Source organism: Colobus angolensis, unplaced genomic scaffold, assembly GCF_000951035.1.
Source record: "Colobus angolensis palliatus isolate OR3802 unplaced genomic scaffold, Cang.pa_1.0 Scaffold90, whole genome shotgun sequence".
NCBI lineage: Eukaryota > Metazoa > Chordata > Mammalia > Primates > Cercopithecidae > Colobus > Colobus angolensis.
In genome coordinates, this window is record NW_012122932.1 from 1179477 (window position 1) to 1207202 (window position 27726).

General features: G+C 38.2%; 1 protein-coding gene across 7 annotated transcripts in view; it reads right to left on the bottom strand.

Annotated features, from left to right (window-relative positions):
• PPP2R2B (protein phosphatase 2, regulatory subunit B, beta) overlaps positions 1 to 27726 on the bottom strand; it is a 499553-nt gene that overhangs the window by 442717 nt on the left and 29110 nt on the right. For 2 of the 7 annotated variants that reach the window (XM_011931486.1, XM_011931491.1), the window contains exon 3: positions 10310 to 10381. The exons of the other annotated variants lie outside the window; for them this stretch is intronic. In XM_011931486.1, coding sequence (XP_011786876.1) covers positions 10310 to 10381 — 72 coding nt within the window. The remainder of the gene's footprint in view (positions 1 to 10309; positions 10382 to 27726) is intronic. 7 annotated transcript variants of the gene reach the window in all.

Below are 27726 nucleotides of genomic sequence, written 5' to 3' on the forward strand. Positions count from 1 at the left end.
AAAAAAACAATAAAATTGATTAACCTCTAGTTGGACTAATGAAGGAAAAAGAGAAAGAGAAAAAAAACAAATTGACAGTATCAGAAACGAAAGAAGGGATCTCATTATAGGTCTTACAGAGTTTAAGACGAAAATAAGTTTAAGAAGAAAATAACCATTTTATGCTAATGAATTTTCCAGTTCAGAGGAAATAGACAATGTCTAAGATACAATTTAACAAAACTGATATACAAAGAATCTGAAAATTCCTATGATCTACTAGAGGAATCACATTTTTAATAAATAAAAAATCGTCCCCCAAATGTGGATCCAAATGGTTGCAATGATAGATTCCTTCAAATATTTAAGAAAGAAATACCAATCTTATGTAAACGCTCTTAAAAAATGGAGAAGGAAGAAACAATCCCCAACATGTTATAGGAGGCAACCATTACCCCAACGCTAAAGTCACGCGAAGACTTTACAAAAAACAAACAAAACAAAACAAAACAAAACAAAAACCCAAACTAGGAGAAAATCTTTATAACCTTAAGTTAAGCAAAGATTTCTTAGATATGACACCAAAGCATGATCTATAAAAAAGACATTAATAAATTGAACTTCATCAAAATTAAAAACTTCTGCTATGTAAAAGATACCATGAAGAGAATAAAAAGATAAACCATAGGCCATGAGAAAATATCTGTAAATCACATACCTGATAAAAGGACTTGGATCTAGGATATATAAAGGACTCTCAAACCTCAATTACAAGAAAACAAACAATCCAACTGAAAGATGGGCAAAATATTTGAAGAGACATTTCACCAAGGAAGACACAGAGGACACTAAAACTGGAAACAGATATGGTAATCCATAACAAAATGTTAGCATTTAGAAGTAAGCAAATAACAACATAAAGAGATGCCCTGCTTCCTTAGTCATTAGGGAAATATAAATTCAAACTGCAGTGAAATACCACTATACTCTTAGTAGAATGAGTAAAAATAAAAAGACTTTCTCTCCCAAGTGGTAGTGAGAATGCTGAGGAACTGGAACTCTCATACATTGCTGGTGAGAATGTAAAATGGCACAATCACTTTAGGAAACAATTTGACAGTTTCTTAAAACGTTCCCCTATCATATGATCAAACCATTTTCCACCTAAGTACCTACTCCAGAGGGAAAAAGGATAGATCTCCATATAAAGAATTGTCCATGAATGTTCATAGCAAGTTTATTTATATAATAATAGCCCCAAACTGGAAACAACCCAAATATCCATCAACAGATAGACAAAGTATGGTATATCCATACAATGGGACACTTCTCAGCAACAAAAAAGATCAAACTATTGCTACACACGGTAACATTGATGAATCTCAAAACAATGATGCTGAGTTAAAGAAGCCAGGAAAAACACATACTCTATAAGTTCATATGTATAAAATTCTAGAAATTGCAAACTAATCTATAGTGGCAGAAAGAGGGCTAGGGAAAGGGATGGATTACAAAGAGGCACAAGAAACTTTCTAAGGGTAATAGATATTTTCATTCTCTTTATTAGTGATAGTTTCATGTGTCTATATCTCTCTATGTCTGTCAAAACTTATGTACTTGTGCATTTTAATATGTACAATTTACTGTATGCCAGTTATACTTCAACAAATCTGTTTTAAATAGACACCTATTTAAATAAATATTTCTCAAAAATATACAAATGACCAATAAGCACATGAATAAATGTTCAATATCTTTAGCTACCAGGGAAACAAAAATTAAAACCATGAGAAGATACTACTACACACTCACTAGAATTCTTAAAAACAGTAGCAATTGCAAATGTTGGCCATTATGTGGAGCAACTGAAATTCTCATACACTGCTGATGAGCGTGTAACTACTTTGGAAAATAGTTTGGAAATTTCTTATAGTACTAAATATACACTAACCACATGACCCAATTTAGTCAGAGGCAATCAAAGCGTGCGTTCTCAAAAAGCTTTGTAAAACACAGTTCCCAGTAGCTTTTTTCATAATAGAAACTGGAAACCACACAAATATCTATCATCAAGTAAAAGAATAAACAGATTTTGGTATATTCACACAATAGAATACTATGCAGTGATAAAATGAAGGAACTACTGACATGCAATAACATGGATGAATCATGGAACATTTTGCTGGAAGAAGTCAGACAAAAAGGAATGCATACAATACAAATCCATTTATATCAAGTTCTACAAGGATAAGCCAACATATAATGATCAAGTCACTGTGGTTATACAACATTGTAAATGTACTAAATACCCCTGCATTGTTCATCTGAAAATGGTTAATTTTATGTTGTATGGATTTCACCTCAATTAAAAATTAGTGGGCTGGGTGCAGTGGTTCACACCTCTAATCCCAACACTTTGTGAGGCAGAGGCTGGCGGATCATGAGGTCAGGAGATCGAGACCATCCTGGCCAACATGGTGAAGCCGCATCTCTACTAAAAATACAAAAATTAGCTAGGCAGGGTGGCATGTGCCTGTAATCCCAGCTACTCAGGAGGCTGAGGCAGGAGAATCGCTTGAATCAGGAGTCAGAGGTTGCAGTGAGCCAAGATTGCGCCACTGCGCTCCAGCCCGGCAACAAAGCAAGACTCGGTCTCAAAAACAAAAACAAAAAAATTGATGTGGATGCCTAAGGAGATTCACTCTAAATGGTCACTAAGTAATCTTTTTGGGATGACTGAAATGTTCTGTATCTTCACTGTGGTGATGATCAGTGGGAGTATACATGTGTTAAAATTCCTTGAATTATACTCTTTAAAATGGGTGCATTTTATTGCACATAAATTATGTCCCAACAAAGTTCATTTAAAAATACATTTTCTCAACTTCACTTTCAATTATGGGTGCTTAAGTGTCTCGTTTGGGCAATGAGAGATAAGAGAAGTCAGTGGCTGGGGCTTCCAGAACATCTTTTTAACAAGAGGCAACTCTGCTGGCGTGGATTTTGTGGCTTTTGTCTGTACCTCAGGCAGACAAGACCCTTGAAATTGACTTTATCAACAGTTTTCCATGCTCTCTGACTGCTGGTCAGGTTTAGCCTATAGGAATTTCCAAGATGAGATAAGAGGGAAGGTGGGAGATATTTACACACACATATTCTTTTTGGCAAGTTCTTCAGTTGACTTTGCCTCTTAACAAAAGACCTTGGCTCCTCTAGAAGCAAAGAACTCAAGACTTCTCATTTTTAGGATTTAGTAACCTCTTCTCCCTTCTTGATCCTGCAGGACCAAGGCTAATAACAATTTAGCCCCTGGTTACTGTACTATGCTTTTTAAATTGAAGAGTAACATGTATACAGAAAAGGCATTAAATGATGAATTTTTTTTTTTTTTCACCCATGTAACCACCACCTAGATCAAGAAATAGAACCAATACTCAAAAACACCTTTGGATTCCTACCTCAATCATTCCCCATTTTATCCCAAAGCAAACACTATCCTGACTTCCGATATTTTGTTTTTGAAATGTATATAAATGAAGTAATACAATATATTTTCATTCCTGTAAGCAATCCCTTATATAAATATCTCACAATTTACTTGATCATTCTATTTTTTATGGACATCAAGTTGTTTTCATTTAGGGTTATCATGTACAGTACTGCTATGAACATTCTTATACATGTCTTTTGGTGAATATATGTATGTGTTTCTCTTGGATATATACTTAGTAGAATAGTTGGATTAACTGTACGTGTATATGCAGTTTTAGTGGATTTGCCCATTTTCCAAAGTGGTTGTGATAATTTATACTCTCACTGGTCACATATGAGATTTTTAGTATCACAATATCCTTAACAACCATTGATATTTTTAGTCCTTTTAATTCTAGCCATTCAGATCAGTATGTAGTGGTATTCCATTGTGGGTTTAATGTGCATTTTCCTGATAATAGAATTGACTACATTTTCAAGTACTTATTCTCTTTTTTGAAATGCCTGTCAAGTCTCTTGCCTATTGTTCTATTGAGCTGTCAGAGTCTTTCTTATTTGTAGTTCTTTATAATCTGATGTCAAGTCTGTTGGTAGTCACCTGCTTTGCTAACCTATTTTTCTACACTGTGGCTTGCCTTTCCAGTCTCTTAACTCCTTTTTTTGATGAATAGGAAAATTTAACTTTAATGTAGTCTAATTTATCAGTATTTCCTTTTATGATTATTATTACTTTTTATGTCATTTTAAATATTTTAACCTACCTAAGGTTTTCAACAGTTTATGTTATCTTCTAGAAAATTTAGTATTTTATTTTACACATTTTAAACATTTCATTTGAAATTGCTTTATGTGCCTGTGGTAGGGACCAAGATTATTTTTCCCCAAATAATTTCAAATTTTCTCCACACCGTTTATTGAAAAGACCACATTTTCTCCATTGCTCAGTAGTGTCATCTTTTCAAAGATTGGAAATCCATATAAATGTGTGTTTCTGGACTTTATTATATTCCATTGATCTATTTGTTTGTCCTGTATCTGATACCCAGTATCTTAATTATTGAAGCTTTATAAGGTATCTTAATAGGTGGTGTTCTAGATTGAACTGTGTCCCCCTGCAAATTCGTATATTAAAACCCTAACCTCCTAATGTGACAGTATTTGGAGAAAGGGTCTTGAAGGAGATAAATAAGGTTAAGTACGGTTATAAAAGTGAGGTCCTAATGCAATAGGACTGGTATACTTATAAGAAAAAGAGAAGACACCAAAAGTGGGCACACATAAGGGAAAGGCCATGTGAGGTAACAGCAAGAAGGAAGCTGTCTGCAAGCCAAGAAGAGAGGCTTCACCAGAAACCCACTCTGCCAGAACCTTAATCCAGCCTCTGGAACTGTGAGAAAATCAATCAATATTGTTTAAGCCACACAATCTCTGATATTCTCTTATGGCAGCCCCAGCTGACTAATATAAGTGGTTAATTCCTGTACTATTCTTCCAATTGTGTTGGCTGGCTTTTTGCCCTTTACATTTCTATATAAATTAAGAATTAGCTTTTCATTTTCCACAAGAACCATCCTGACATTTTTATGAGAATTGCGTGTTGCTGTAGATCACCTAGGAAAGAATAAACAACTTTACAATGTTGAGTCTTTCCATCTGCGAACATGATATATTCCTCCAGTCACTTGTCGTCCTTACTTTCTGCTAGTAAAGTTTTTTGGTATTGATGTTTGAGCCTCTTTGCTTAGATTTATTCCTAAGTATTTGATATTTTGTTGCTCTTAGAAATGATATAACCCCCCCAAAATCATTTTAAATGTTTGTTGTTATCATGTGAAGATTCAAGTTCAATTTATATGTTAATTAGGTATCTGAACACCTTGCAAAATTACCTATTTATTCTAAATAGTTTGCCTATAAGTACCTTCATATTCTCTATGAAAATATCCCATTAAATGTTCCCTTCTACCTGTAGCTTGCTGAGAGATTTTATCATGCATATTGATAATACAATTTTTAAAAATTCAGTTCTAGAACTAGCCTTTAGCTTTTTAGTCCATTTACAATTAATGTAACTACCATAGGTTTATTTGTTTTATTTTGGGCTAGGAATGTATTTTTAACTTCTGAAATTTCCCTCTATTAGCATGTAACTCATGAATTATTTTACCATTTTAAAAATATTGGTTGCACTAGAAATTATAGCATATATCTATTATTAAAGTCTAATTTATATTAGCTACCTTACTACTTTCCCCAAAATGTAAGAGAGCTTAAAAACTTTAACTCCCTTAATCCCTTCCTTCTGTTATTTGTGTTATTTTTGTCTCCTATTTTAAACTTTACATGATATTATTATTTCTGTCATTTTTTCCATCAACTTACAACACTTTTCATTATTGTTCACTCACTTCTGTATTTTAAATGCATGTCACTCCTTGCAATAAATTATCTCATATTTTACTCATTTAAAAACATCTTTATTTTACTTTTATCTTAAAGGTTATTTTATTAGATAGAACATTCTAGAGTAGCAGTTAGCTCCTTTCAGCATTTTAAAGCTGTGACTCTACTGTCTTTGGGGTTCCATGATTTCATTAAAAATTCAGCTGTCCAACTGTTTTTGTTTTAATGGTAGTATGTGTTTGTCTCAGGTTTTAAGATGTTGTTTCATTTCTTAGCAGTTCTACTATGATGTGCCTAGGCATTGTTATTTTTAAAAAAATTTATCTTGACTAAAGTTAATAACAGTTCTTAAATCTGTAGTTCAATGGTTTTCATCAATTTTAGAAAAATCTCAGTCTGTATCTCCTCAAATATTGATATTGCTCATTACCTCTCTGTCATACTTCTTGGACCTCAATTAAAAATATGTTAGACCTTTTTACTATATCCCATGTATCTTTTGGCTTTTTTCTCATTTTCTATGCTTTATATTTAGGCACACAGACCAATGGAAAAGAATAGAGAACCCAGAAATAAACCCAAATACTTACAGTCAACTAATCTTCGACAAAGCAAACAAAAACATAAAGTGGGGAAAGGACACCCTTTTTAACAAATGGTGCTGGGATAATTGGCTAACCACATGTAGGATAATGAAACTAGATCCTTGTCTCTCATCTTATACAAAAATCAACTCATGATGGATTAACAACCTAAACTTAAGACCTGAAACTATAAAAATTCTAGAAGATAGCGTTGGAAGAAACCTTCTAGACGTTGACTTAGGCAAAGATTTAATGATCAATAACCTAAAGCAAATGCAATAAAAACAAAGATAAATAGCTAGGACCTAATTAAACTACAGAGCTTTTGCACAGCAAAAGGAACAGTCAGCAGAGTAAACAGACAACCCATAGACTAGGAGAAAATCTTCACAATCTATACATCTGACAAAGGACTAATATCCAGAATCTACAACAACTCAAACAAATCAGTAAGAAAAAAACAAACAATCCCATCAAAACGTGGGCTAAGGACATGAATAGACAATTCTCAAAAGAAGATACACAGATGGCCAATAAACATATGAAAAAATGCTCAACATCACTAATGATTAGGGAAATGCAAATCAAAACCACAATGTGATACCGCCTTACTCCTGTAAGAATGGTACTGGAACAGAGGTGTGTCTATTTTGTTTAGTTACACGAATAAGTTCTTTAGTGGTGATTTGTGAAATTTTGGTGCACCTATCACCCAAGCAGTATACACTGCACCATATTTATAGTCTTTTAGCTCTTGCCCCTCTCTCTCTCTTCCCCCTAAGTCCTCAAAGTCCACTGTATCATTCTTATGCCTTTGCATCCTCATAGTTTAGCTCTCACATAGCAGTGAAAACACAGATGTTTGGTGTTCCATTTTTGAGTTACTTCACTTAGAATATAGTCTCCATTCTCATCCAGGTCGCTGCAAATGCTGTTAATTCATTCTTTTTTATGGCTGTGTAGTATTCAATCATATGTATATATACCACAGTTTCTTTGTCCACTCGTTTATTGGTGAACATTTGGGTTGGTTCCACAATTTTGCTATTGTAAATTGTGCTGCTATAAACATGCATGTGCGAGTATCTTTTTCAAATAACGACTTCTTTTCCTCTGGGTAGATACCCAGGTGTGGGATTTCTGGATCAAATGGTAGTTCTACTTTTGGTTTTTTAAAGAATATCCACACTCTCCATATTATTTTTCATAGTGGCTGTGCTAGTTTACATTCCCACCAGTAGTGCAGAAGTGTTCACTGTTCACTGCATCCATGCCAATATCTACTGTTTTTTGATTTTTTGAAAATTATGAGACCATGCCATAGTGACAAATGAAAACCTTAGGTTAAGAAAACAAATATTAAATACTCAAATTAAGAATGCAATCAATGGATTTAAAAGCTGCTGTGCTATAGAAGTAGAGAAGATTACTGAGCAGGAAGTCAGGCCAATAAGTATTTGGTCCTGGGCCTCCTATTTTCAATTTCTACTTTTTCTCTTAATAACCACCCAGGTGCATGGCTTTAACTACCATCTACACCTCTCATTCTGTTCTCTTCCCAGAACTTATGGCCTATTTGATGTCACTCCATGGATGGATGATACATAGCTAAAGTTAATTTTACTCAAACAGAACTCTGATACCCTTGAATAGAGGCCCTTGAATATCTATTCTAATGTAGCAATCCAATAGTTACTAACATATTCTCCTATCCCTATTTTGTCATAGTAGTTTTAGGTGCCTGATATTTTGTTGTATTTCCTTTTTACAGTACAACTTCTCCCATTAGAACATAAGTTGCAGTCCAGGCATGGTGGCTCACGCCTGTAATCCCAGCACTTTGGGAGGCCGAGGCAGGTGGATCACAAGATCAGGAGTTCAAGACCAGCCTGGCCAATATGGTGAAACCCCGTCTCTACTAAAAATAGAAAGATTAGCTGGGCGTGGTGGCAGGCACCTGTAGTCCCAGCTACTTGGGAGGCTGAGGCAGGAGAATTGCCTGAACCCGGGAGGCAGAGGTTGTAGTGAGCCAAGATCATGCCACTATACTCCAGTCTGGACGACAGAGCGAGACTATGTCTCAAAAAAACAAAACAAACAAACAAACAAAAAACATAAGCTGCACTGGAACAGAGGTGTGTCTATCTTGCTTGCTACTGTATGACCAGTACTCATAACTTAGTCTAGAACATAGTGACAAATATGAATGACAATTTGTGGAATGAACCTGAGAAGATACTCATGGCTAGACTGTACTTCCTTTTGCTTAGATGACTTCTGACTGGAATGGGGTTGGGAAGGATGTAGGTGGTTTGGGATGCAGACAGATGGTGGGTTGGGAGGTAATGATTCATCCTCTTTCTTTGCTATCTATAAGCCTACATAGCAAGTCAAACCTTCATCACAGGGATGCCACGCATATTTCCCGATTGACACCATACTTAAACTTATCCAATTTACTAGCAATCCTATCAACTCTGCCTCCAAAATAATTGATCCAATATCTATTCATTTCTTTACAGCTTCTCTGCTGTTGCATTAATCCAAGCCTCTGTCCTTTCTTGTCCACCAACTGTGATAGCCTCTTACTGGCATTCCTGCCTCCTACTCTTATTTCCCTATCATTTATCTCTACACAGCAACCAAATAGCTTAAAAATAAAAAAATTAAATCCTTGACCTACTTTAAACTGCAAAGGTTTCCTATTACACTGAAAATAAAGCCAAGTTTCCTATCATGGTGTTTAAGGCCATATATGGCCTGGCCCCTACCTTCTATAGTGACTCTGGCTTCATCATTCTTCCTCTTGCAAACTAAGCTCTAGCCACACTGCTCTGCTTTCTTTTATGCTAACAGAGTAAGCTCATTACTGCTAAAGGTCCCTTTTACTTGCTCTTCCCTTTGTCTAGAAGATCCACTCCCCTGGTTTTTTATATGGCTGATGACCTCATGTCCTTCAAATCTTTGGCTTCCTGGACCACCATATTTAATGGCCACTCAATCTTTCATTATCACACTATCCTGTATTATCTCCTTCACAATTTTTATAGCTAACCCAAGTTATTTATTTAGAATATTTTTCCTTTTATTGTTTGTTTTATTCATTACCATTTTCCCAGCATCTAAAATAATAGTGACCCATAATAAAATAATGACCCATAGTAGGTCCTTATTACTTATCTGTGGAATATTGCAGTGAATGACAATGAAAGGAATACACTCTCAAGCTCTCACGTCACTGCTCTTCTAAATGTCACTTCTTTGGAATGAGTCCATGTTTATTTTTTCTTTACTTAAAAGGAAATAATTAAAGCTTAAAATCCATAATTTTTTCCTTTGCCTATACCCTCTCTCTTCTTATAGAACTATTACATATTTCTTGTAATAATAATGATTGTATATGTTCAATTGATCTTTTATTCCTGTCAAGATGCTAAATTATCTCATTTATTTATTACATCAACCCTCTGAATTAGATCCTATTATTATGTGCACTTTATAGATAAGATGTATGGGTTTTGGAATGTTTCCATTAGTTTCTCAAGACCACAAAACCAGGTAATGACAAGAAAGACTTTGAATGACTGATGACTGAAACTTTTTTAAACAACCCACTTGGTAATCAGTGATGGTGGTAGAAGGGGGAGATGTGGGGCAGGGAGGAAGAGGAAGGGAGAGAGAACACTTTATATCATGACAGCCAGATAAAACTTTGGTAGCAAACTCTGAACTCGGCTCATTTAACATCATTCCCAGAAGGAAGGTGCATTAGTTCATTTTCACACTGCTATTGTATAAAGAACTGCCTGAGACTGGGTAATTTATAAAGAAAAGAAGTTTAATTGACTCACAGTTTTGCATGGCTGGGGAGGCCTCAGGAAACTTACAATCATGGCAGAAGGCGAAGGGGAAGCAAGGCACATCTTACATGGTAACAGGAGAGAAAGAGAGAGAGTGAGGGGAGAAGGTGCCACACGTTTCAACCATTAGATCTCATGAGAACTCTATCACGAGAACAGCAAGGGGGATGGTCTCCCCCATGATCCAGTCACCTCCCCCTAGGCCCCTTCTTCAACATGTGGGGATTACAATTTGACATGAGATTTGGGTGGGGACACAGAGCCAAACCATATCAGAAGGACAAACCAAAGTCAGTTCATTCTCTCTGAATCCCTTTGTCTTCTGTTAGAACAACCCTCTAATAAGTAGACTCTAAAGGCTTTCAGTTCAGGAAAACCAGAAAGACTGACTTTGCTTGACCATTTAATCTTGGGGCTTAGCTTGACCCATTTATTCTGTTATCCAAGAAACAAAATTACATACAAAGTAGAAAGTCATTTACATCTGCCAAGAAGTTTAGTTTGAAATAGGAGAGAATGGAAAGAGAAAAATAGTTAAGAAAAATCTTAGGAAGATAAAAACCTCAAAGACCAAGAGTCTGTCTTTATATAACTGCAAATGTTTTGATGAAAACTAAAGGAAAAAAAAAAGTTTGTGTCTAGATAATTGATTACAATTTTAATTTTCTACCTGGTTATTTGGTACTATAAAAATATAATCATACTAAATCACTTCACAAAGTGTTGTAATATTTGTCGCTTTTTCTCAATGGATTTTCTTAGCATTTTTGTGTTCTATATTAATATTTTGTGGAATAAAGTACAGTGATTATTTTTAAAAATTTCCAACTTTTATTTTAAGTTCAGGGATACATGTGCAGGATGTGCAGGTTTGTTACATAGGTAAAAGTGTGCCATGTTGGTTTGCTGCACAGATCATCCCATCACTCAGGAACTAAGCCCAGCATCCATTAGCTATTTTCTTCTTGATGCTCTTCCTCCTCCCACCCTTCACCTTCCAACAGACCCCAATGTGTTTCCCCCCATGTGCCCATGTGTTCTCATCATTGAGTTCCCACTTATAAGAGATAGCATGCAGTATTTGGTTTTCTGTTCCTAGGTTAGTTTGCTAAGGATAATGGCCTCCAGCTCCATCCATGTCTCTGAAAAGGACATGGCCTCATTCCTTTTTATGGCTGCATAGGATTCCATGGTGTCTATGTACCACATTTTCTTTATCCAGTTTATCATCGATGGGCACTTAGGTTGATTCCATGTCTTTGCTATTGTGACTAGTTCTGTAATGAACATGTACATGCATGTGTCTTTATAACAGAACAATTTATATTCATTTGGGTATATACCTAGTAATGGGATTGCTGAGTCAAATGGTATTTCTGCTTCCAAGTCTTTGAGGAATTGCCACACTGTCTTCCACAATGGTTGAAATAGTTTACCTTCCCACCAACATGGTAAAAGCATTCCTTTTTCTCTGCAACCTCACCAGCATCTGTTGTTTTTTTGACTTTTTAATAGTAGCCATTCTGACTGGTGTGAGATGGTATTTCATTGTGGTTTTGATTAAATGCAATTATTTTTATGCAGTTGGAGAATTAACCCTGCCCTTAAAATCCATTGAAACATAGCATTAGCAAGACGTTTTGTGAAATTTAGTAATGGCTTAATTTGTGTCTAGATTAGCAAGTGATGGAAACAGCAGAGAGGAAGTATGAGAAAGAAAATCAACAAATTCTATTAAGCTATTGAAAAGTGTCAGAAATTTTGCTAACCACTACATGAATTAGCTCATTTAATTCCACATTAACCCTATACAGTCTTATCGTGACTCAAGTTTTTAGATGAGCAAACTGTATGCCAGAGAGGCTAAGTAACTTTGCCCAAGTTAACATGCAGTAGAGCCCAGGGAACCTGGGCAGTCTAATGAGAGCTTAACCACTCCAGCATACAACTCTTGAAGGAACCTACAGTAGCTTCAGGAAAAAAAATTATTAATATGTGCCTAAGATAGTTAAATCACAGCAACAGGGGCAGTGGAATCAATTGTCTGAAAGAGTCTATACCACAGGCTTATTTAGGTAACCAAATCAGAAAGAGTTAAAGACGGAGTGACTTCTGGCATTATGATCCAAGAAAAACTTAGCTACATGTGAGTAAATTGTTAGGCAAAAAAATGGTAGGATGGGAACTTATCCTTGAATCTCTGAGACAGAGAAAGGGGTGTGTGTGTGTGTGTGTACATATATGTGTATATATATATAGGTATGTAATTGTACATATACATATGTATAAATATATACATAAACACATTTATGTATTCAGGTTCTTTGTTTCCTAACATTCATTTTGGTGCTGAATGAGAATTTTACATTGGGATGTATGTGTGTGTACAAGTATGTGTTGAGTGAGGGAGAAACTTTTGTTTATCATGGGATATGTATCTATGCCATCTGTAGAATGGAATAGAATAGTACTGAAAACCACCAATACCCTAAGAGTGGTGTGAGGAGGGATGAGTCAGGCCGGGAACAGCACTTCCTGACTGCCCACTCACAGGCACATTGCCAGAAGGTTTTATTTATTCTCTAGGTTCTAGTCTTCAGATTCATAAGAACAGATAATACTGATTTTTATGAGAATTAGAGTGATTAACTACAAGACTGTACTCTCCAGGGACTCTTTTCTATTTACCCTTGTTTGCCAGCATCTAATACTCTGCCTGGCATAAAGTCAAGACCTAATAAATGTTTGTTGAGGGAATAAGTAATACATTTATGTAATGTTTTGTATTTATTAGATCAGTTCCTGTTGGAGAGTCATTGCCCTCCTGGGTCACAGAGAAGCTGGCACTCAGATTGTGTTATGGGATACTTTTAGAACCAAGGTTCTTTGACGCATTAACAAACCCACTTCCTGGTATATTTTTTAGGGGTGTATAGAGACATAAATTCAGTAAACAAGAATTTATTGAGCTCTATTATTTGAACACTATCAGAGGGAACTGGGGATGGCTCATTGAACGAGCAGGCCAAATCCTTGTTCCCATAGAGCTTATATTCTTAGAAGTTAAGCAACAAAATAAGTAAATGCATAACATGAATGGGTGATAAAAGCTATGAAAAATCAGGGAAAGGAGAACGAGTTTGATGGAGGAATACTATATAGTGTCCCCTGGGGACAGAATTCTCCAGGGCCTAGAATCAATTTAATGAGAGTTTTAAGTGACATTATTAAATTACATTAAACACTTCCTTTATTAAATTACATTGATAACTTTTCAAAGATTTCAACTGCACCCAAATTATAAAGTTCTTGGGAAACTATTTTCTACTTTATGTTTAGATTTCTGTTCAATGAGGGGCTGGTGGGACAAAAGGATGGCAACAATGATCAAGAAAATAAACTTCTAGAGGAAACAAGGAAGGAATTATAATAGCCAACATATTTTGGGTACTTTACCTATGCTGGTAAACACTTTATGTTCATTATCCCAGTTTATCACCAAATGATTTCTGTGCAATAGGATTATTCTTATCTCCCCTTTATGGCAAACAAGGCACAGTAAGATTCTGTAACTTGCTCAACATCACTTAGCTAATAGGTAGAAAAATCCAGGATTGAACCCAGGTGGTCTGATCTAGGGCCAGATTATCCCCTTGTAGGATTAAGTAAACTGCCCCAGAATCCAAGTTTTCTAACTACTAAGATACATTGCTTCTTTTAAAAGTATAATGAAGTAGGAGGGCTTAAGTATATGAGATTATTTTTTTTTAAACAAAACTGCAATCCCCACCATGAAAAGATACAGTATTCCAAGATGACCTTTCTATTCTTTGAATACTATATTGCATTTATTCTAGCCTTTGTCCAGTCCTCTGTGCTTGCAGTTCCCTCTGCCTGGAACGCTCGCCACTGGGCTCTTCGCGTTGCTGACCCTTTCCCATCAGTCAAGCCTCAGTTCAAATGCACCTCTTCAGAGCTGCCTTCCCTGTCTGCCCAATTGCTGGTAGCCCATCACCCTTCAGTCACTACCATGATTTATCCTGTTGTTATGTTCTTCCCAGCCCTTATCACTATGTTAAAAGTTACTGATGTTCCCCATGGCTATTTTCCCCTACTAATATGCAAATGCCATGATGTGGGTGGCGGTATTCATTGTAATTGGTCCAGAACCTGACCTCTGCCTGTACATCACAGAGGCTTCAAAAACACTGAAGAAATGAATGCTGTCCCTTGGGTCTGAAGACCCAGATAGATCGAGGGGGCTCTCCTTCTGTGCAGGATCATGCATCTGCCCACCATCCTGTGCAAAATTAGAGTACAAGATGGGAAAGAGAGATCTGCAACTGGGGCCTGAAAAATATTTACCAACAAGCACCCAAATGAGCCACAACTGCTCAGAAACCTACCATGGAGACGATCTATGAAGCCCACTTGCAGGAGGACCAATGTGAAGTCAATTTCTGCAGTTAAGTGTATGCAAGTTCATCATTTCAATTTTATCTGAATCTCCTTGTTCATGTCTTGTTTTTAGTTCCCACCTTAATTTGGATCTAATGCTTGTCATGATTAATCAACCATTTCCTCCCACCAGAATGTAAGACGAGAGCAGAGATCCATCTGTCTTTTACAGCACTGTATACTCAATGTCTAGAAGCATGCTCAATACATAGTGGGTGCTCAAGTAATACTTAATAAAGGGATGAACAAATGGCCCAACACTAAATTTCCTCTGTAGACAAAGGCAGGTGGAAGAGCAGAATGAAACATTTATTGAGTCCCTTCCAAGCCCCAGGCACTGTTTCAGATGCTTTTATGTATCTTATTTCATTTGTTTACCCTGTTAAGTGGCAAGTTTTGAGAGTCTCACTTATAAAAAGCTAAAATTCATGGAGTGAAGATGCCTTTCTTCTTCCTTGCCATAAAATCGGGTCTTGCTGGGCAAGTGGGTTTTTAAATGAACATTGGGTATCACTGGAAGCCTCAAACTTTAATCAGTTTGGTGAGGTCTGTGCCATGACCTGATAATGCTGTTTCCAATAAATAATTATTCAAATAAATAATTTTGTATGATACCCTAGCATATCTGAGGATCAACAGAGAATTGTAATGAGAGCCTTGGCCACCACCTCAGCTATAGGATCACTTCCATTTATCATCTCAGCTCTAATTTATCTGAATCAAAGTTTAAAACACAATTTCCAAACAGAAGACTAGAAATAACTGCAAATAAAGGGAATTTGAAGGAGGCTGTTCCCAGCAGGTACAGAAAGCTTAGCATAGGTCAGCTAGACAGGGACAAATGCAAGCTGGCACAGGGTCATGCTTGAGATTGGACTGGAAAAATTGTAGGAGAACCAGTTCATAAAAAATGACTGTCCCAAATCCCCAGCCCTGAGCTCAAAACACTCAGACTTGGCCCATTACTTAGTGATGCTTCAGGGGCTCAGTGTGAGCAAACATGTAACATGTGCCCTGGCCCTGAATTACCTTGTTAGGTGCTCAGTGTGAGGAAGGTAGCACTTATGAGAACATTCTTGAAGGCTTAATAACAGCGGAGAGACTTTTCAGCTCATTCTGTGTATAAATAGGGCCAATTTCAAAGAAAGATGAGTTTCCTTTAAAAAAAAAAACTGTAAAATAACAGTGCCATTACACATGTCTCCCTCAGCCATTTAAAAACACCTCGAGGCTGGTTCTCTCCTGAGGGCTTATCAAGACACATGCCTGCCATGTAGTCGGTTCTTTATAGTGTATCCTTAAGGTGTTTTTCCCTCTCCACAGAGTTGCTCCTCAGGTCAGCACATTGTTCTAAGGTATTCCCAGGAATGTCAGAAACAGTCAAACCACTTTGCTTGTAAGTACAGAGGCCAGAACACCACCATGGAGTCCACAGGCTGGTTCAGTCCTCATAGTTTACACTAATTCTCTGTGTGGTTTTGGATAACTCACCGTGGTTTTGGGTTAACCTCCCCGCAAGATGGTGGGCAGGATCTAAAAAGGGCTTCCACGTCACTTCCAACTCTGGCTGTCTCACTTGATGAGGACTGTCAAGAGCCAGTGGGTGCCCTCCTCTCCTCACAGGCTGCAGCAGCCATCTACAAAACAGCTCTGTGCACAGGCAAGGGAGAAAATTGACGTTCCTTTGCTTCTGAGTTCACCTGTAACACCCTTCCTTTAGCAGGTCTGCAGCTATGCTTTCTCCAACTGAGACTTAAGAGAACTGGGCATTATAAACAGTACATATAATCCCCTTTTCTCCACCATCATTGTTCCCTGGCGCTAAGTCCAGAGTTTCCATACCCTGAACTAGACATGGAAGAAGAGAGCAGACTACCCAAAGTTCAGCGGTGCCATTTTTTTTTTTTTTAAACTTTGTCATCCTAAGACAAAGTTTCTTGAAATATTACACTTCAGGGTTTTTCCTCAAAAGGCACTGGGGTACTTCTTGAAGATGGTGATTCTTGGGCTCAGCTCAGGATCTACTGATTCAGATCTTTAGGGGGCTGTTAAGTCCCCAGATCTTCATTTTCTTTATTTTTATTATTTGCTTTTCATTCATTTGTTTAACCCTTTTCTACCATATCTTCATGGTGTCTAACACCTCAGTGACAAAGCTTTGTTGATGACAGTGTGGGGGATTGCTTTGAGATCTTCTAATTAAAAGTGCCGTAGGACTACCCAGATTTTTGGTTACTGAGTACAAATCTGCATTTTAAGCCAAATACTGTAGATAATTCTTATTTATGGTAGCTAACATTTGGAAACTACTGTCCTAGAAAAAGGGAGACCAACTTTTAGCCTTTTGCTGCTACTAACCATGACGATGATTCATTCATCCGACAAAGATTTATCATTCACTACTATATGCCAGGTACAACAGTGAGCGAAAACACAAAGAACCAGTTCTCACAGAGCTAGCAGTCTAGCAAGAGAAAGAAATGATAAACAAACACATAATATGCCAAGGAGTAAGAAAATCCAGGGAGTGAGATGAAGGGTGAGTGATGGGAGGTATGCTTTTCAGACAAAGTAGGCAGGAAGGCCCGTATGTAGGATGATTGTACAAAGACAAAAGAAGTGAGGAAAAGAACCATGCGGCTGAGGGAAGAGCGTTCCAGGCAGAGGAAGCCACGAGTAGAAAGTCCCTTTCCTTTGCTATGACCTGGTGGTGTTTTGGCCTCTGTACTTACATGCAAAGTGGTTTGACTGTTTCTGACATTCCTGGGAATACCTTAGAACAATGTGCTGACCTGAGTAGTAACTCTGTGAGGAAGGGAAAGCACCTCAAGGATACACTATAAAGAATCGACTGCATGGCAGGCATGTGTCTTGATAAGCCCTCAGGAGGAAACAGAGGTATGCATCCCCAAGGAGAGGGGATGTACGTGGTCTGTTTGAAGAACAGCAAGGAGGCCAGTGTGGCTGGAGTGAGGTGAGTGAAGAGGAGAGTTAGAGGAGATCAGGGGCTAATACCTTGTAGCTTGTTTGCATTATTTCTAGGCTGCAGAATAATACTATACAGTCTGGATTGTGGAACAATGATTTGCGGTGATAATGTATTATACACCTGTTATTAGTCTTTTGTCCTTATTTATGCTGTAACTCCCTGTTCCTGGCTGCACTCCTAAGACAACCTAAAATAGGTCTTTTGCTTGAGAATTGGGGCAAAGAGTAAGAAAACTTTGGGAGGGAGGTGCTGTGGACTAAACTGTGTCCCCCTGCAAAGTCAAGTCATAGTTTGAAGCCCCAACCCCCAACATTATTAAATGTGGCTGCATTTAATAATAGGGCCATTAAGGAGATAATTATGGTTAAATGAAGTTATTAGGGGTAGGACCTTAATTTAACAGGACTGGTGGTGTTTTTGCAAGAAGAGAAATGCAGTAAAGAGACCACATGAGGACTCAGTTTAGAAGGTGGTCATCAGCAAGCCAAGGAGAGAGGCCCTAGGAGAAACCAGCTTGCTGGCAACTGGATCTGAGACTTTCAGCCTCCAGAATTGTGAGAAAATAAACTACTGTTGTTTAAGCCACCCAGACTCTGGCATTTTGTTATGGCAGCCTTAGTGAACCAATACAGGATGGTAGGGCCAGGAGGTCTCCATTTAATTATTCACCCATTTACTTCCTCAGTCTTTGCTGCATGCCCAGTAGCACTGTGCTACTTCTTTGCATGCATTATTTTATTTAATCTCACAGCAATACTGAAGTAAACTTTATGACCATCACCTTACAGATAAAGAAACAGAGGCTTAGCTGGGGGCAGTCAGTTGGCCAGGGGACATGTTGGAGCTTTTATTCAAATGCAGGACTGTGACAGTAAAGCCTGTGTTTTCCTTCCATCTCAGAAGCGGGAGAAAAGAGGTGTGGAGCCAGCCTACCTGGGTCCAAATCGCACCTCTCCTGCTTGCTAACTATGTGACTTTGGGCAACTTAATTATCTTTCTGGGCCTTGATGTCTGCATCTGTAAAATGGGCACAATAAACGCTTTCCATTAACTAGGCTGTAATTAGCACTAAGTGAGCTAATACATTAAAACACTTAGAACAGGGCTAGCCACCTAAATGCTTATTATCACCCTGAAGTCATAGGGCCCTGCTTGAAGGAATTTGAAATCTTTAGGCTGTACAGAATATGAACACCCTCCTCATTCTCATGTAGATTTTTCATGTGGATAGGGCCTCAGGTTTCTTATTTGGTAGTTCCAAGAAATAGATTTCAGTGCAATGTAAAGACTTAGGCATACTTGGCCTTGTGCAGAAGTACAATGGCCAGGTTTGAGAGGGGGTGATCTGTCTGTTGCTATCTGGTCAGGAGTGCTGCAAGGGGGTTCAGGGCTCCTGTGAAGGACTGGCATAGAAGAATTCAGAAGTCTTCTCTTGCATAGAAATTTTATAATTCTTTGTAATGGGATGGGAATAGGTGTGCTACAGGACTGAGGCAGCTCTGCTTTCCTTGCACAATATCTTTTCTTTCTTTCTTTCTTTCTTTCTTTCTTTCTTTTTTTTTTTAACTGAATTGTGTTGCCTTTAGACAGGGCTTGAACTCACAAATTTACAACAGACAGTATCATGCTTTTTTTTTTTTTTTTTTCTTTTTGGTTCATGCTACGTGCTTAGCTTCTGCAGGATTTTACATTTGGGGTTCCCACTCCCGTGCTTAAACATCCTGTCATCTGGGTTATAGGACAATGAAAAGATTATTAATTAAGGTAGACGTGGCATCCTAACCTTGGCTTGTAAGAGTGACTGTTGGTCAACTCCCGAGAGGGCTGCCTTGCTGTTTCTATAGGAATATATGCGACTGAGCATATGCACAATTCTTTCTGGAGGCTTTGACGCAGCAGCTATATCTTGCTGAATAAACATGATATGAAAACATTCTTAGTGGTTCTGTCCTAAGACTGCCTTTCCTTTCCTTCCAAACATCATGCTTTTGCAAGTGGTCTGCCTGGAAGAGCAAACTCACCCCTATGCCTGGAATGTTTATTGCTACTTCCAAACAGAACAGAATGTGTTTCTGCCACTGCTCATTGAGAATAAAAAATTCTTTGTCTGGATGTCAAGACAATAAACGGGTTTCCATGTTGATAAAGCAGTTCTATTCAGATACAGTCGTAGATAGACATTCAGGAATTTGAGGGCACACCTAAAGCCATTTACAACTGTGCATAATGTAACAGTAAGGACTGTTTCTAGTGACCGCTTATCTCTGTTTTGTGTGTTCTGCCCCTTAAAATGTATTCATGTACTGCATAATGACATTTTGGTTAATAACCAACCACACATACGATGGCGAGTCCATAAGATTTCCAAATGGTATTTTTAGTGAATCTTTTCTACATTTAGATATGTTTAAATATGGAAATACTTACCATTGTGTTACAATTGCCCACAGAATTCAGGACCATAACATGCTGTACAGGTTTGTAACCTAGGAGCAATAGGCTATACCATATAGCCTGGGTGTGTAGTCGGCTCTACGATCTAGGTTTGTGTAAGCACAGCCTATATTTCCCCAATGATGAAACTGCCTAACATGCATTTCTCAGAACATATTCCCATCATTCAGTGACGCATGACTGCGTGCTAATCCGCTCTTAGCTCTTCTAATGTATTTTCCTCACAGCAGTCACACAAATCTTTTCATGCAGCAAATATGATATTTTCTTTTTTTTAAATGTACACCCCTTGATAATTTACAGTTGTTCTCTGGGTTAAGATGAAACTCTGTAATTTATGTTACAGAGGCACACAGGGTCACATCACTTGATAGCCTCATTTCCACTGTACCCCATGTTGGTCTCTGTGCTCCAGCTACAATGACTTTCCCTCAGAATCTTGCTTTCACTATGACCCTCTGGGGACTGGGCCTTGCAAATGTACTCTCCTTTGCCTAAAATATCCTCTTTCTCATTCTTCCTAGTTAAGTTTGACTCATCCTTCAGATCTCAGCTCAAGTGACACTTCTTTAGGGAAGCTCTCCTGATCTTCCTGTGCATAACAAAGCCTCATTAGATCTTGTCCTAATGTCATATCCTCTCCATTGCTGCATTTGTCACAGTTTACATTAATTTATTAGATTAATTTATTTGCCTTCCATAATAGCAGGAACCATATCTATTTTTACTACCTGTGAACCCATCGCCCAGCTAATATCTGACACATAATAGAGATGTTCTTTATGCGTGTGTTTGTATTTTTTGAATAAATGAATAAATAAATGAATAACTGCTCTTGCAAGGCGGTTCACAGAATACTGAATTTGCTCCCAAAATTTCCCAAAAAGTGACATTCTCATGTATCAACAATAAGATCCAGAGCAGGCTTTCATACATATCTTCAAAGTCATACATTTATTTGCCTCCTGTTTGCTTTTTCTACTAACTGTGCTTTTGCAGACACTTTTGAAGATAAAGGCCTTGGCCCTCTCAGCCCGTCTTTTCTCTCAGTTCAGTCTGCCAGTGAGGAAACAATGACTCAGAAAACTAATGAGCCTGTCTCTCTAACGATGGCAATGATTTCACTGCCAGTGATTTTTCTATTAGATTTATAAAATTGAGTCAAAATGAAGGAATTGCCTTGGGGCACAAAAACCAAAGACAAAAAATAGATCCAGAAACACAAATCAAAACAGGACTGATCAGTGTGTGTTACAGGCAAACACCAGTCAAGGTGATGTAGGTTGAAAGAGTCAAAGAATGAAAACAGGAGCCTCTTTTGCTGGGGACAAGCAAAGTGGGAGGAGCCCCAGATTTGCAATTGAAGAAGCTTGATGTCATGGTGGTAAGATCGAGATCTGTCGGTGTAAGTACAGGTGCCATCTATTAGGTGGCTACCAGGCACATTGCATTCAATGTCTTGATTCTTACAATTAAACATGAAAAGGAAGCATTATTACTTCTATTTTAAAGTTGAAAAAAAAACACACTCAGAGGATAAATCACTTTAAGTCGTAATTAGAACTCTATCTGATTCCAAAGTGAAAGGCATTTGCAACCAAAGATTTCATCTCACAAGTCCTCCCTCACTCTTTTCACCTGTAAAATGTGGGTAATACCATGCAGACCTGGGATAATCATCCTCCTGTGATAACACAGGGAGAATGCCTGGTGCTCAGTTAGTTTTTATTAAACTTGAGTATCTATCCTCCCTCTGCTGAGTTCCTTATGGATTATATTAGAAACTCCTGAAAATAGGTTACCACTTCTAATTTAATATGGGAAGATTTAAGAGGGGGATATACTTCCCAAAGCACATATCCTTTAATCTGATGCCAACACCACCAAGTTTCATTATATTGTCATTTGACTCTGAGGCATAGCAGGATTAGTCAGTTTCTCAAGGGAATATCACGTGTGAAGAGGACTGGAATCTAGATGACTCTGAACTGCAGGCCCAGGATTCTTCCTATCACCACGTTGTACCAAAACACACAAGTGTAGAGAGGGATAGGGAGAGATTTGTTAAAGGACACACATTTACAGCTGGATAGGAGGGATAAGTTCCAGTGTTCTATACCACTGTATGATGACTATAGTTAACAATAATATATTAGCTTCAAATATCTGGGAGGAGTATATTAAACATTTCTAACACAAAGAAAGGATAAGTATTGAGATGATGAATATGCTAATTACCCTAATCTGATCACTGTACATGGTAGGTGTCAAAACATCACCACATATGCCATGAATATGTACAATTATTTGTCAATTTTTAAAAAATTTCTTAAACTCTACCCCCCAAAATGTACAGAGGCCAAGAACTGATTTCCCGGGCCTCTACTAATACAAAGAGTATTAATAATAGCTAATTTTTATTAAGCTCTTAATTTGCACTGGGTAATACACATCTACTTGGTATGAATGATTACATTTACTCACCAAAGCAATTGTCTGATATATGCAACATTTCCCTCCCATCTTATAGATGATAAAATTAAAGGCCAGGAAATAAAATGACTTTCTGTATATTAGGTAGATGTTTTCGCCAATACCTGAATATAAACTCTTGAAGCAAATTCACAGCTACCTTGAAGCAAATAAGTGCTCAACATAGTTTCACTGAACTCTTAGGTAGATGACAGTGCCTTGATTCTCCCCACAGCAGGCACTTTTCTGCCAGATATCAGAAGCCTTCACCAAAAGTAACCTCTTTTCAGCTGCAGATTTACTGTCATTTTAGAGAGATTTTCTCCCAGAGCCCTTCCCTTGAGCTTTTAGTATATTTCTCTACCCTGGCCATTGCTGAGTTCTTACCTCTGACTGTAGAGAAGATTCATTTGGGGAAGCTTAAAAACTGAGATTCCGGGGGCCCAGTTCCAGGGGATGTAATTCAACAGGGCTGTGGTACAGATAGCCCCGTGTATTTGCCGAGGTGATTCTCATGCATAGCCAGGGTTAAAACCTGTTAGAGTTGTGTGCATATGCCTTTTTCCCTCTTGCTAGTCACTGTACCTTAAAATACAGATGAGTGTTTTTTATCTTTTAATTATCCATGTGCTAAGAACAATGCCTGAAATGTTGTAGGCAGTCTTGTAGGGCAGCAGAGAGCCTGGACTCTGGAGTCAGGCAGTGTGGGTACACACCCTGATCTATCACATTTTGGCCGGGTGGTTTTTGATAGGTTACTCAGTCTTTTTGTGCCTTATCTGCTCATCTGTAAAATGGGGAAAATGAATAGTACTTATCTCATAATATTTCTGAGAAATAGTAACTGTAAAGTACTTAGCACAAGGCCTGGCAAATAATGAGCCTACAATAAATGCTAGCTTTGTAGGTGAGCAAAACATTTAATGGACTCTCCTTTGTTATTGCTGTGGTGAATGCAGTGGGAAATACGAAAGAAGAATATGGCGCCCCATTCATTGAATATTCACAGCCATTATGCTAGGTGTTTTACAACACCTTTTTTCACTCTCATAACGTATTTTGATATATTATCATTAGAGAAGGAAAATACACCAGTTGAGTAATGGAAGGTCAGGCAGCAGGTAATTAAGAGTGCTGAGATTGGAATTCAGGTTTGTCTAGTTTTGAAAACCATTTCCCCCACTTTATTACTAAGACTTAATATAAACATTCCCTCATATATTCGTGCTTTCAATCCACAAATATTTATTATATGCTTGATATGTGGGAGAAACTGTTCTGCCTACTGGAGATATAGAAATGTACAAAACAGAGAAAGCCTCCGCTTTCATGTCACGTACATTCTATAGTGGGAAAGACAGGCAACAAACAAGTTAATAAATGTATAACAGGTCAGGTAAAGAGAAGTGCTGTGAAGGAAAAGTAAACAGGGTAAAAGTAACTGGGGGTGGGAAAGGAGGCAGAGTGAGAAAGAGAGAGAGAGAGAGAGAGAATCTTGAGAGAAAGGGAGTGAGCATGTGTGTGTGTGTGTGTGTGTGTGTGATATTTTACATAGGAAGGCCAGGAAAGGATGCTCTGGTGAAGAAACATTTGAGTGATGGATGTGATAAAATGCAACTGGATTCCTGATATTTTTAAGAGGTGAAGCCCAAAGGATTTACCACAGAATAGGAAGAATGATATGAGAGAAAAAAGGAAATTGAGGCTGGCTCCAAGGTTTTCGGCTTGAGTCTCCAGGAGAACAGAGTTCCCTCTTACTTCCTAGGCTGGAGAAGAATTCTGCACAAACAGGAGTTTTTTTTCAGGAGGGAAATCAACAGGTCTGTTTTGAGGTCTCTACTATGCATCTGACTGGAAATGTTAGCTAGGAAGTTGGATGTACAAGTCTGCAGTTTAGGTGAGAGATTGGAGCTGGATATAGAAATTAAATCAATGATATATAAGCCCACAGGAGTGGATGAGATCACTTATGAGCAAGTATATGTTAAGGAGAGGACTGATGCCTGGGCTTCAATGTTTACAGTTTAGGAAGATGATAAGGAACTGGCAGGGAGTCTGAGACTGCAGGGGAGAGAGAAACGGAGAGAAAGAGTGGGTCTTGAGGCCAAGACAAGAAACCCCTTCAGGAAGGACAGAGCAATCATCTGTCAGTGTTGCTGAAGGCTGCAGTGGGAAGAGGACTGGAAAAGCATGACTGGACTCTGCAGTGTGGTGGTCATTGGTGACTCTCACAAGAGCAATTTTGGTGGCATGATAGAAAGCGCAAATCAGAGGAGCGGTGGCAACAGTGAGTGTGGATGATACTTTCAAGACATTTTTCTGAAAAGAGGAGCAGGTGATGGGGCAGCAGGTGAAGGAAGATACAGGCTCGTGAGATCAGTGTTTAAAATGAGGTAATTTATAGCATGTGTGTGGACTGCAAAACATGATCCTGTAGAGAGAAAAACCTTGGTGCTGGCAGAGTGGGAACAAGTGCAGGAATGATGTGCTTGGGTAAGACAGGGGGGAGGTGACCCAGCTTAAAGTGGAGGCTTGGCCTTAGATGAGAGCAGGGATAATTTATGCATTGTATATACAATTCAAAAAATATGTTTCAGACATAAAGCGATATCAAACAATGTAAGGTTTTTGCCTTACTTAATTCTTACAATAACTCCTTGAGTTGAGCATTACTATTTCCATGTTACAGAGAAATGCTGTGTGCACTTGGAAAAGACTTTAAATGTAGGTGTGCATTTATAAGATGAGAGAGATGGATGAGAAAATGAGTAGTCAGGGAAAGCTGTGGGTGGATGTGAGTTTGACGTGGGCTATGAAGAGTGGGTTGGTTCTAAATATATGAAGGGGACTGAGAAGAGTATTTCAAACACAGGAAAAATAAGAATCCATAAATATGAAAAAGGCACAAAATATAGTAGTAATGAATCCATTCTTAGCATGTACCCTGGAACCAGACTGCATGGGTTCTAATCCTAGCCCTTGCATTTAACAGCTGTGTCAACTTAGACTAGTTATTTAACTTGTCTGTGACTTGGTTTTCTCATGGATAAAATGAGGATAACAGTGTTGACCTTATAGAATTGTTAGGGATCACACACACACACACACACATCCGTACCTACATTGACATATACATGGTAAAATTGTGCCTAGCAAATAGTATGCGTTCTATGTTTTACTTATTCTTGTATTAGTATTATTTACAATATAACAAAGAATTAGAAAAATATGATGTTATTTTTCCCTCTGTGTGTGTGTGTGGACTTCCAGCAAACAGGCTTCCAGTGTCACTAAGATACTTGCTTTAAGATATGTCCTCCTCTTGAAGGAGCATTGTTGATAGAATATGGGTCAGTTTGTTTATTCACTCTCCCATTGAGTCCTTCATTTAAGAAGGATTTCTTGAGCATCTACTCAGAGTCAAGCTCTGTACTAAACCAGGATGCCAAGACTGAAGATGAGTAGGGCAGAATTCCTGTGCACAAGTTGCTGCTGGCCACGCAGGAGACAGACTTGTAAACAGACTGTTTCAATGTAATCTGAAGGCTGTTCTCATACTCAGAAGGAAATGTGCAGTGTGATATAAAGATTAAGAGTACCGATTTTGGATTCAGAGAGTTTGAACTTGAGTCTTGGCTCTACCACTTCACTAGCTGTGGTTCTGAGGAGGTTGCGTCTGAGTCAGTTTCCTCATCTATATACATGGAGATAATGGCGTTTAGTAAGAGAGACTGTTGTGAGGAGCAAATGAGATGGCACAGGCACAGCCCTTAGCACACAGCCAGTGGTCCACAGGGTCCACGGTGTGGAAGCTGCTGCTTCTTATTTCTTCTTTCCACTCTCCTTGTGGTTTGTGTGACTCATAATAACAACTTCATTTTTGGAGTTGTTGAAGACATCTTCCTAGAAAGACTTGACTCAAGCTGAGTTTTCAAGCATGGGGAGAGATTTGCAGCATGGAAATGAGATAAAGACAATTTTGGGAAAGGAAGAAGCACGTGGCAAGTCACGCTACCCTTGTCCCTTTAGGAAAAGAAAGTGTCCCTACTGATTTGTTAGATAACAATAACAGGCCCTCCAGTGCCTGGTGCCAAATTAGGTCCACCAGAAAGTATCAGGCAAGGTTCCTTATACTTCACTGACTCTCTCTTTTCTGTTTTGTTTCCTTTTTTTTTTTTCGGATGGAGTCTCACTCTATTGCCCAGGCTGGAGTGCATTGGTGTGATCTCGGCTCACTGCAACATCTGCCTCCCAGGTTCAAGCAATTCTCCTGCCTCAGCCTCCTGAGTAGCTGGGACTACAGGTGCCCACCACCACACCCAGCTTGAATGGCTTCTTTATAGCTATGATTGGAATTTTGTTTCTGCAATTCTGATACCACTTCTGTGGATGAATCCTCCCCTATCAAGGGCAAGGAGTTACGTGCTTCGTTAATGAGGTCCACAGAGAAGTCAGTCCAATCCTCTTCGCAAAACCCTGATTATGGATCTGCACTATTTGGTTGCCCTGGCTTCTGTTTGTATCTTCTTATTTCAAGTTAAAGAACACTATAATAAAACTAGTTCCTTAAAGTACGGTTACAGAAAGCTCCCCAAGCCACAGTGATAAAAAAAAATTTTTATGCATAGAGGAGTGAATGCTTTTCAGAATATTTTTCATATATGGTTTTGGAAATTTATCCATAGAACAGCATTGGTATTTCTCATCTTTCATTCAACAAAAATTTACTAAGCACCTATAACGTGCCTGGTATTGTTCTGGTTCTGGAGGTATGAGAGTTACACATGGGTCCTGCTTCCAGTGCAGCAGGGAGGCAGAGACTAACAAAACAGTCACATTGATTTCCCCATAATGACAAATTAGGGTAAGTGTTTGAAGTAAGAAATCCAGTTCTTTAAGAACTGTGATCAGCTGAGGGTCAGGATTGCTTCTGAGCTTGAGCTGAGAGTTGAAGGTTGGAATTTACAAGGCAAGGGGACAGAAGGAAAAGAGAAGCAGCCCAAAAGTCTATGGTGGGAGGGAGAATGTTGAGGAA